The following is a 12,058-nucleotide window of genomic DNA, read 5'->3' on the forward strand; positions in this document are numbered from 1 at the left end:
CCTGGTTCATAGGTCAATGCTCAACCACGGAGCCGTTCCAGCTGGGCTAGCTGGGCTCTTAATAGCACTCAAACATCCTTTATGTCACTAGTCAGCTTCCTCTCCCTCTGGTAGCTTTCAAGATAAACTTTAACCTGTCACACAAGATTTTTGGACTTTCCCTACTTTCTCTTTAGCTTCATTTCTTGCCTTTCTATTTCATATTCTCTATGTTCCAGCCATAACACAGCACAGAACAGCCAATCTCCTAAATGTGTTGTGCTCTTTTAAGTTTCATGCCTTCACACTTTTTCTGTATGTTTTCATAATAGTTTCATGGAGGTAATTCATATGCTGTACAGTTAACCTGTTCAAATTGTACAATTCAATGTTTTCTTACTATATTCACAGGATTGTGCATCTATTAACACAATAAATTTTGAAACATTTTCATCATTTTTCAAAGAAACGCTGTATCCATTAGCAGTCACTCCTCATTTCCCCCCACCTCTCCTTGCCAGCCCTAAGCATTCACTAATCTATTTTCTGTCTGCATAGATTTGCCTATTCTGAACATTTTATATAAACGGAATCATACAATCAATATGTGGTCTTTTTGACTGGCTTCTTTCCATAATATTTTCAAGGTTCACTCCTGTTGTAGCATGAATAAGTACTTCATTCCTTTTTGTGACCAAATAATATTCTGTTGTATGTCTACCACTTTTTGCTTATCCATTCATTAGCTGATGGACATTTGGTTGTTTACACTTTTTGACTATTATGAATAACTAGAGGCCCGGTGCATGAATTCATGCACGGGTGGGGTCCAGCCGGCCTGCCCCGATGGGGGCCAATCAGGGCTGGGCCGGCTGGGGCAGGGGCCAGCCACAGTGCACATCATAGTGGTTGTTCCAGTTGTTCCAGTTGCTTGGCTTTTATATATATAGATGCTGTGATGAACATTTGTGTACAAGTATTTGTATGGACATATGTTTTCATTTTTCTTAGGTATAGAACTGGGAGTAAAATTGCTGGGTCATATGGATGTTTAACCTTTGGAGCATTGACCAAACTCTTTTCCAAAGCAGCTGTACCATTTTACAATCCCTCCAGCAGTGTATAATAGTTCTGATATTTTCATTTCCTTGCCAACTCTTATTTATTATTTATCATTTTATTATAGCCATCATATTGGATATGAAGTTATCTGTCAGTGTAGCTTTGATTTGTATTTTCCTAATGAATAATGATTTTGAGTATATTTTCATGTGCTTATTGGCCATTTGAATATTTTCTTTGAAGAAATGTTTATTTGGCCCAGCCAGCATGGCTCAGTGGTTGAACGTTGACCTATGAACCAGGAGTCATGGTTTGATTCCCTGTTGGGGCGTATGCTCGGGTTCCTGGCTTGATCCCCAGTGTGGGGCATGCAGGAAGCAGCCGGTCAATGATTCTCTCTCATCATTGATGTTTCTATCTCTCTCTCTCTCTTCCTCTCTGAAATCAATAAAAGTATATTTTAAAAAAAGAAATGTTTATTTGAATTCTTTATTCATTTTAATGGATTATTTGTCTTTTTATTATTTAGTTGTAAAAATTCTTTATATGTTCTAGATGCAAGTCCCTTATCGTATATAATAAAGAGGTGATATGCAAATTGACCCTCACGCCCTCGCACAAGATGGCCACGCCCATGTGGTCAAAGATGGCCGCCACAAGATGGCTGGCAGGGGAGGGTAGTTGTGGGTGATCAGGCCAGCAGGGGAGGGCAGTTGTGGGGGATCAGGCCTACAGGGGACGGAAGTTAGGGGTGACCAGGCCAGCAGGGGAGGGCAGTTGGGGACAACCAGACCAGCAGGGGATGGCAGTTGGGGGTTACCGGGCCAGCAAGGGAGGGCAGTTGGGGGTGACCAGACCAGCAGGGGATGGCAGTTGGGGGTTACCGGGCCAGCAAGGGAGGGCAGTTGGGGGTGATCGGGCCAGCATGATAGGGCAGTTGGGGGCAATCAGGCTGGCAGGGGAGCAGTTAGGCATTGATCAGGCTGGCAGGGGAGTGGGTAGGGGGTGATCAGGCTGGCAGGCAGGCAAGCAGTTGGGAGCCAGCAGTCCCAGATTGTGAGAGAGATGTCTGACTGCCAGTTTAGGCCCAATCCTGGGATCAGGCCTAAACAGGCAGTCAGACATCCCTGAGGGGTCCCAGATTGGAGAGGGTGCAGGCTGGGCTGAGGGACCACCCCCCCCTCCAGTGCACGAATTTCATGCACCGGGCCTCTAGTCAGATATATTTAGGTCTTTGATCCAATTTGAGTAAATTTTTGTGTATGATGTGAAGTGGTAAGTATGTGTAACTTCATTCTTTGCATGTGGATATTCAGTTCCTTCACACCATTTGTTGAAAAGACTATTCTTTCCCCACTGAATTTTTTTAGCATCCCTGTCAAAAATCAATTGATCTTAAATGTGAGGTTTTATGTCTGAACTCTCAGTTGTATTCCATTGATCTATATGACTACTTCATGTTTTTCTAACTTTTGTTTTAGAATGTCTTATCTGCCCTTTCCTGGGTAAACTCCTACTTCATAATTGCCTGGGTAAACCCCTACTTCATGATTCTTTTACCAAAAGCTTTCCTTTCCCTAGCACAGTGGTTGGCAAACTCATTAGTCAGCAGAGTCAAATATCAACAGTAGAACGATTGAAATTTCTTTTGAGAGCTGAAAACCAATTTCTGCGCATGGGCCACGAAGTTTCAGTCACACTGTACGTGCGCACCTGCACGTGGTAATTTGTGGAAGAGCCACACTCAAGGGGCCAAAGAGCCACATGTGGCTCGCGAGCCGCAGTTTGCTGACCACTGCCCTAGCATATCTTTGGCATACCTGTATATACTTACAGCACAGTGCTGTGCTCATCACTCTTCTGTGGCATGCATATATAATATACATGCATACATATTCTTCAGTAGTTAGTAAGCTTTTGGAGAGTAGGGATTGGACTTTTATATATGAATCCCAGAGCTGTCCATTTCTAGGTGCCATCAGAAGATTGAATAGACATTTTTATTTATTTATTGAAATTTATTATACCTTTCTTTTTTTATTTACTTGTCTGTCAGATATTTATTGAATGCCTATCATGGGCCAGGCCACTGTTCTAGGCTCTGGGGATACAGCAGCAAACAAAACAGCACCCTGCACTCGTGAAGCTTTCATTCTAGTAGGGGAAACAGATAATATACAAGTAGTTTAAGATGGTTGCCAATAAAACCAGCAAGGAAATCCATTTTGAAAGAAAGGTCAAGACTGGTGATACAGAATTTGGAATTGTCTTAAAAAAGTTGATACTTTAAACTATATAGTAGTAGATAGAATCACTAAGAAATTTGAGTATATAAAAAGAACATGACTGCAGAGAGAATCTTCAGAATATCCAAATTTGCGGGGAAGGGGATAGTCTAAAGGTAGAAAAACCGTAAGAGTAGAATTCTGGAAACCAAGAGAAAAATATATAGAATGGTAAAGGTAGATTAAGCCTAAGAACAAATCATGGGTTCAGGTTGTTAGATAGTCATTGATAATCTTAAGAATTAAGTTTCAGGAGAGTTGTTGGAGCCAGATTTTAAGAGTCCTCTGGGGAGAGGTCAATGGAGGTAAAGGAGATACGTGTAATACTTTAAACAATAAAGAATTTAAATTAAAATAAATAAATTTTTTTAAAAAAGAGATTGAGTCCTAGGACTTTTTTGCAACAGTGAAACTGTACTATGATGTTTTTCGTACTCCTTAATGCTGTATCCATAAATGAAGAATTTAAATGTATATATGTAGATTTTTTTTTTATCTCTATAGGACTTCTTTTTTTTCCCCTGAGAGACCTAAAAATTTATTCCATAAAGAATCTCAGAGTTGTTATCCATTGAATTTCTTTCACTTTGAAAGCCTTTAAGTCTTTTAATTTTGACATTCCTACTACCAGAATGTGTTAGTTTAGTGTTAATCATTTGACCATTTATATAAATAGTTGCTGTGTATACATATGTAGACAGTTGAATACAAGCAGTAAATGTGTAACTTTGTGTTTTCTTTTTTTCCTTTGGAATAGTGACAGAAATGTTGGTAAATGTTCTGAGTATTTGCTCTGATGATGAACTGATGACTGAAGGTGAAGACCAGTTTGATGGTATGATTATTCATTTTACTATTTTTTTTCATTGTGAAATGGTATCTTTTGAACTGCCAGCTTTAGTACACACTCTTTTGCAAAATATAGTCATTGATCTCAAATTACTATGCTATTTGATAAGTAATGGTCACTTTTTCAGATATTATTTAAGATTTTAAAATAACTTTAATGATTTTATTTTTGTTTGTATGGGGAAGAAGGTAAATTTTGGGGAAAGGAGAATTTGGAAGAAAGAACAGAAGGAAAGGAAAACTGAAGGTGTAAAAGGATGTGGTTCTTCATGAATATAGACACTGCTTAGAGAAGGAAGGATAAAAATGCTCTTTGTTTTATTGGCACAATATTGCTTCGTGCATCAGAATTTTGTTGTTACTTCTTTCCAAAAATAAAGGTAGGCTGTCCCAACTTATGAGTGAGTGGTTATGTTCTAAGAAATCACATGTTTGTTTAGTTTGAGATTCAGAAAGCATATTTTCCATAGGAACAAAGTTATACCAGTACATGGTTGTTAGTTCTTATGAAAGCCAATCAGCCTATGTACCTAATGTGCATTTGTAGTATAAATTAAAACCACAGAAACAATTCCTTTTATTTTTGTTTTGAAATTTTTATTTTAAACTTTTAAATTTAAATATTTATTTAAACTTAATTCACTGAGTAAATAAGGACATAAATAACTTATAAGCTAAAAACTTTATTTTCTTCCATATCCCTTCATATCTTTGTTGTAGCATACTTTTCATAGTTATAAGCAGTACATAAATTGTTCCCATGTATTAAACATGGTTTGTATATTGGTAAAATTTAATAACTATTTCTAAGTATATTAATATATAATAGTTTTCATAGTTAATTTCATATTTTTTGGCATTTGAGTAACTAAGTTATCTTTATTATGAGTAAACATATTAGTACAATAGTTTTATTTTCCTTCTTGGAATAAATTTCTGGAAGAAAGTTATAGAATAAAGAATATAAATTTTAGCTATGAATTTCCAGATTACTTTGCAGAAGAATTGAACCAGTATGAAGTGCTTCTAGCAATGAATCCATAAATCTTATTTCTCCACAGGCCCACCTCATTGGATTTTGCTCATTTTTACTTATTTTGCTTGGTAGCTATGTAGAAAGAAATTATAGTTGGCTTAATTTACATTTCCTTGAAGTTAAGGGAAGAAATTACTGTCTACTTTTCTAACAGTGTAAACCATCCATTTCAGTTGACCCCTTATCAAGTAAAATCTGAGTAAAAACTATTTTGATATTTCTCTATTTACAAACAGGTTTGATTCTTTTTTTTAATTTAATAAATCTTTATTGTTCAGATTATTACAGTTGTTCCTCTTTTTCCCCCATAGCTCCCCTCCACCCAGTTCCCACCCCACCCTCTGCCCTTACCTGCACCCACTGTCCTCATCCATAGGTGTACGATTTTTGTCCAGTCTCTTCCCGCACCCCCCACATCCCTTTCCCCCCGAGAATTGTCAGTCCACTCCCTTTCTATGCCCCTGATTCTATTATATTCACCAGTTTATTCTGTTCATCAGATTTTTTTTATTCACTTGATTTTTAGATTCACTTATTGATAGATATGTATTTGTTATTCATAATTTTTATCTTTACCTTTTTCTTCTTCCTCTTCTTACAGAATACCTTTCAGCATTTCATATAATACTGGTTTGGTGGTGATGAACTCCTTTAGCTTTTTCTTATCTGTGAAGCTCTTTATCTGCCCTTCAAATTCTGAATGATAGCTTTGCTGGGTAGAGTAATCTTGGTTGTAGGTTCTTGCTATTCATTACTTTGAATATTTCTTACCACTCCCTTCTGGCCTGCATAGTTTCTGTTGAGAAATCCGCTGACAGTCGTATGGGTGCTCCCTTGTAGGTAACTAACTGTTAATCTCTTGCTGCTTTTAATATTCTCTCTTTGTCTTTTGCTCTTGGCATTTTAATTATGATGTGTCTTGGTGTGGTCCTCTTTGGATTCCTTTTGTTTGGTGTTCTGTACGCTTCCTGGACTTGTAAGTCTATTTCTTTCACCAGGTGGGGCAAGTTTTCTGTCATTATTTCTTCAAATAGTTTTCAGTATCTTGTTCTCTCTCTTCTTCTGGCACCCCCATAATTTGGATGTTGGTATGCTTGAAGTTGTCCCAGAGGCTCCTTACACTATCTTCCTATTTTTGGATTCTTTTTTCTTTTTGCTTTTCCGGTTGAGTGTTTTTTGCTTCTTTGTATTTCAAATCTTTGACTTGATTCTTGTGATCCTCTAGTCCAGTGATGGACAACCTTTTGAGCTTGGTGTGTCAAACTTCTCCAAAAAACTGAGCATAACTCGGGTAGTGTGTCACTTTGAGGAAAAAACATTATTTCGCAAATGTTTCATCCTCAGGAGCAGCAAATGTTTCATCCTCGGCATGCGGCCGCCTTAGCAGCCGCGTGTCATCAGAAATGGCTACGCGTGTCAGCACTGACACGCGTGTCATAGGTTTGCCATCACTGCTCTAGTCTGTTAGATCTCTGTATAATATTTTTTATTTCCGTCAGTGTATGCTTAATTTCTAGTTGGTCCTTTTTCCTATCCTCGAGGGTCTCACTAAATTTATCGGCCTTTTCTATAAAATTCTTGAAAAACCTTATAACCGTGGTTTTGAACTCTATATCCAGTCATTTGCTTTCCTCCATTTCTTTCATTTGTGATCTGTTTCTTTGTCTCCACATTTTGGCTGCTTCCCTGAGTTGATAGAGCGGCTTTGTGTGCTAGGTGTCCTATAGGGCCCAGTGGCTCAGCCTCCCCAGTTACCTGAGGTAGACACTCTTGGTGCACCCCTTTGTGGGCTGTGTGCACAGTCTTGTTGTAATTAAGCCTTGATTGTTGTTGGTATCACTGGGAGGAATTGACCTCCAGGCCAATTGGCTGTGAGGATCAGCTGTGTCTACGCTGGGAGAACTTCTGTGCTGGAGACACCCTTATGGGAGAAGACTTACAAAAGCCTCTGTGCTCAGCTTGAATGGGGCGGAGTCTCAGGGCGGAGCAGATAGCATTGGTTTCCCATCAGCCCTGCCCTAAGAGGCCCCTGTGTCTCAGTGTCCCGTGGTAATCGCTGCAAGCACCTCTGAGAGAAAGCCGCCCTCGAGTTCTGCCCGCTGCCAGACAGTCCAGTTTCTCCCGGAATGAGTCTGGGTCCCCAGAGTCTCACCCGGAACTGGAGTTCAGTGCAGTCGGGAGCTTTTGTCTCCCTCCCGCTTGAGAAAGCCAGCCACGCACTCAGTTGCCAGTCCTCTCCGTGCACGCATCTCAGTACCTCTGCCTCCTGCAGCTCCTCTGAGTCTCAGTGTGCTTTTCTCTTTCCTTCTAGTTGTAGAATTTTTTTAAAAATATATTTTATTGATTTTTTACAGAGAGGAAGGGAGAGGGATAGAGAGCTAGAAACATTGATGAGAGAGAAACAGCGACCAGCTGCCTCCTGCACACCCCCTACCGGGGATGTGCCCGCAACCAATGTACATGCCCTTGACCGGAATCGAACCTAGGACCCTTCAGTCCGCAGGCCGATGCTCTATCCACTGAGCCAAACCGGTTTCGGCTAGTTGTAGAATTTTTACTCAGCCAGCCTTCCTGTGGTTCTCGATGATGTCTGTTTTGTCTTTTAGTTGTAGTTTTGAAATTGTTGTGTGAGGCAGCAGTTTAGATGTTTACCTATGCCGCCATCTTGGTTTCAAACCTGCACTTTTTTATCCAGGTTTGATTCTTAAACCCTGTTGTAAGCCCGTCTGTTCAAAGTGTCTGTGTGCAGTGTCTGCAATTGCCATCTGTTGGTGGCAGGCAGAGATATGCTTTTTTTCTCTCTAGTTTGTTAGAGTAAAATAAATTATGTCAGGTTTTTGGGGGAGCTTTACTGAATAATATTAATTTTTCCTTATTTTGATTATCTCTCTTTTTCATGTTTATGTACAAGTTTTTAATTTTAACATGTTTCATATGTCTTTTCCATACAATTTTTAAAAAACATTTTTTTTATTGATTTCAGAGAGGAAAGGAGAAGAGGAAGATAGAAACATCAGTGATGAGTGATCATTATTGATTGGCTGCCTCCTGCATTCCCCCCACTGGGGATCGAGCCCACACCCGAGGCATGTGCCCGCACCAGGAATCAAACCGTGTACTCTTAGTTCATAGGTTGATGCTCAACCACTGAACCATGCTGGCCGGGCCATACAATTTTTAAATAGTTTTAATTAAGTATTTCTTTTCCCTGTTCTGCTACCACCTTTTTAAGGCTAGGTCTGGGTTCAGATTCTAGTTCCTTATAATGGCTATGTGGCCTCAGGCAAGTTACTTAACCTTTCTGAACCTCAATTTTTTTATCTTCCAAATGAAGATAATGGTAACTACTTCATAATGTTATAGGTATTGATATAATGACTGAAATAATTTTTGGTACATAGCCCACTAATATTTTCAGATACATTTTTGTGTTAATTTGCCAAATTCTGTGAAATACCTAGTAAGAGTTTTCATTGGAATTATATTAAAACTATATCTAGCCCTAGCCTATTTGGCTCAGTGGATAGAGCGTCGGCCCTCAGACTGAAGGGTCATGGGTTCGATTACAGTCAAGGGCACATAGCTCGGTTGCAGGTTCTATCCCTGGCTCTCGTCAGAGCTCGTGCGGGAGACAACCAATTGAGGTGTCTCTCTCACATTGATGTTTCTGTCTGTCTCTTCCCCCTCCACTCTCTCTAAAAATCAACAGAAAAATATCCTTGGGTGAGGATTAACAAAAAACAATATAAAACTATCTAAATCTAGGAAGTTTAAAAAAAATTTAGTTTTCCAAACTAAGATCAAGCTCTCTTGCTCTATATAATTAGTTCACTTACTATAATAACTCTATTTAATATATTTAACACATAATTATTCCATTTAAAATTACCATTTTCCTTTGAAAAAAATCTATTATTTTCAAGTTAAATTAATACTTTAATATTTTATATTCTTGTTACTATTATAACTGGTTATCTCTGAGCGTAATTTTCTGTGTATAAAGTAATTACATAGTTGTGGGTTTATCTAATGTTCAACAGCTTGGATCAGAAAAATTATTTCCTATGGTAATTTTTATTTTGTTTCTCTTAAAAATAAGTCATTTGCAAAAAGCTGATATTATTTATTTTCTGTATTGTTCCCTTTTCGTTTTATTCTTTAAAAATTATATCAATATTGCTAATAGTATGTTAAATAGGAGCAATGATAGGTAATGCTTCAGTCCTCTTCCTGTAATAAAAAGGAAAAAAGTTTTCTGGTTAAATCTAGGATAGTATGTGGTTTAAATACCTATGATTTATATGAATACAGACACTAAATCTTTTTTGGGAATTCGATTGGAAATAAAATACTAGTATTATAGTTCTGAGATTTAATGTGTCTTATCAATATTTTCCTTGTCAATGATAAATTATGCTTATTCATGCACTTGTTATATCATCTTTACACTCCAGGGATGAATCACATTTGATTATTAAATAGGCAGTGTGGAAAGGATCAGTGGGTCAGGTGTCTCAGAGCTACCATTGTACTACTAGCTGTGTAATCCTGGAAAAGTTACCTAACTTCTCAGGATCTTCTCATCTGTAGATTGAGGGAATAATAGAGAGGATGAAGATTCTTTCCCACTCTTAAGTAATTTAAAAAATTGGTAGCACTATTATGACAGTGTTTCTATAAGAAAATATAATGAATTCCTTTTTTTCACCTTTATACTCAAGTATTAGAAGCAAGGACTCCAAGAAAATTTTAAGAGTATGGGTCTTAGAGTCTGCATGAGGGGATGAGAGTGGTTTAGGGGAGGAAGAACACTGAGGAATGAGGAAAAGGGGAGAAAATTAGGATAGATACTGGGCTGGGATAGGGAAAAGAGCTTCGGGAAGTAGGTTTATTTTTCTTTCTTATTCATATTTCTTCATTTCTTTCCCATAACTCTGTCCATCTTTTCTTCTTTCCTTTCACCATGATAGCATGTCTTCTGTCCTCTCTTCCTTTTTCTATTCAGCAGTGGAACCATCCTATGGACTGGGCCTGGGGAGAAATCCGACTTAGAAATAAAACTTGGTTGGGCAGGGATTTCTGTAAGGGTTTAGCTTTTCTGTGGGAAAAGGGAGAGAGCAAGATTGGAGATTTCCCAGTGGGAGGAAGGAAAGAGAAATTTTTGCATATTCAGGTTTGAAATTGGGTGAAGGAATAAGATTATTTTCCTTTTTAAGTGATAGTCTTTGGTTTTCTGTATTGTTTAATAATGTATATGGGGTTATTGTTAAGTCAAATATTTGCATAAACATTGCATGTATAAATGCACATAGCATTCATTTTAGAGGTATTATTTAATCGTTAAAGAATTTTTGAACACTGATTTCTGTGATATCTTGAGTTTGGTAAAGAAAATACATAACTCATATGTACTATAGTTTTACTAAACTAAAACTTTGCATTTCCTATAATTGGAATCATGTATCTCACTCAGCATTAGAATGGAAGATATGGAAAGCCCAGATGAAACATCTCTGCTGCCTACTCTTAGAGCTATTACTTGCTTTGAAACAGTCTGTTACTATTTCTGCAAAAAGATGTCCCTCAAACTTTCAGATTCTATTAGGAACAAAAAGCACATACTATTGATCCTGAGTATGAGCAAAGTTTCTACAATTCAGATTCAAGAAATTGTGTGCTCCTGTTATTATGAAGTGCGGGAGGCTTAGTCTTTCCTTCATTGGGAGTGGGTGAGGTTTTCCACTGAGGTAGTTAATAAAGTTACCTACATTTCTCTGTATATACTACAGATTTTGCAGATGTTGGTGTCCTTGAAGAACCACATGAGTTTGTATCATATTTGTGTCATTACCTTTCACTTAACATACTTCCATGAGTGATACATTTCTTTAGGGGTATCAGTATAAATGTGCAATTGTTGTTAGCACAGTCTTTTATCAGTCTTATGTGTTTTCACATGTATTTTTGTCCCTAATTTGTCTACTTTCACCAAATATTATACTCATTCTGTCCATAATTTCTTCTGAACATATATCTTTTAAGAAATCTTTCCTTTAGAGCTCTACACAGTGGCATCCCTCTTTTATTTACCACATCCTACAATACTACATTTTTCAAGTTTCAAATATGAGGGTCTTCATTTTTCTCTCTTTCTACATTCATTCTTCAGTATCACTGCCAAGTTAAATCTCTATCTTTTTATTTGTCTCAACCACCTTTTCTCCATCATTCACTTCCTTTTTTCTGGACTCTCCATCTGAAGAACGGCTCATATATGGCAATAAAAAAGGTACAGACCAGACAGAGTAACATTGTTTTGAAATATGACTTCATAAGTTGTCCTCATGTCCATGTAAGTCAGCACATTCATTGAGTACTATTTATGCAGAGTCCTCTTGGGCCTTGTGAAAATTTAGTTTAAGTTTTATCTATGTTAGAATTTGATGTTTTTAGAAGTCATATTCCAAGATATCTGTCTTTCTGTGCATGGAAATATTTTCCCCTCTTTTTCATTCCTCTTGTTTTTAAATTTCATTCTTTTGCTTATTTGTAATGTTTTGTACTTTTCCCTGCATGATTAGGGGTGTTGGATTGTCTGTTATTCCCCGAAGTAATTTTACTGTGGGCATTTACTTTAATATTATGCATGATGTGTTTGTAGACTGATTTAAAATCCTGATTTGTACAATGCGTTTATATTCGAGTGACTTTTTAAATTTGAAATCTGTAGTTTACATAGCATTCAGTTTTACAGGTATATAAATTAAGACTGAAAATTCAATATACTTCATTACAGCCATCTTCCCCCATCTCCATACCCCTCTCCTAGCTATTTTAAAAATTTTGT

The 12,058-nt window shown here is 37.5% G+C and overlaps 1 protein-coding gene across 5 annotated transcripts in view; it reads left to right on the forward strand.

The window, feature by feature from the left end:
- PPP3CB (protein phosphatase 3 catalytic subunit beta) overlaps positions 1-12,058 on the forward strand; it is a 55,736-nt gene that overhangs the window by 32,594 nt on the left and 11,084 nt on the right. For all 5 annotated transcript variants that reach the window (XM_054728708.1, XM_028151322.2, XM_008145381.3 and 2 more), the window contains exon 10: positions 4,084-4,161. In XM_054728708.1, coding sequence (XP_054584683.1) covers positions 4,084-4,161 — 78 coding nt within the window. The remainder of the gene's footprint in view (positions 1-4,083; positions 4,162-12,058) is intronic.

This window comes from Eptesicus fuscus, chromosome 17 (assembly GCF_027574615.1).
Source record: "Eptesicus fuscus isolate TK198812 chromosome 17, DD_ASM_mEF_20220401, whole genome shotgun sequence".
Lineage (NCBI taxonomy): Eukaryota > Metazoa > Chordata > Mammalia > Chiroptera > Vespertilionidae > Eptesicus > Eptesicus fuscus.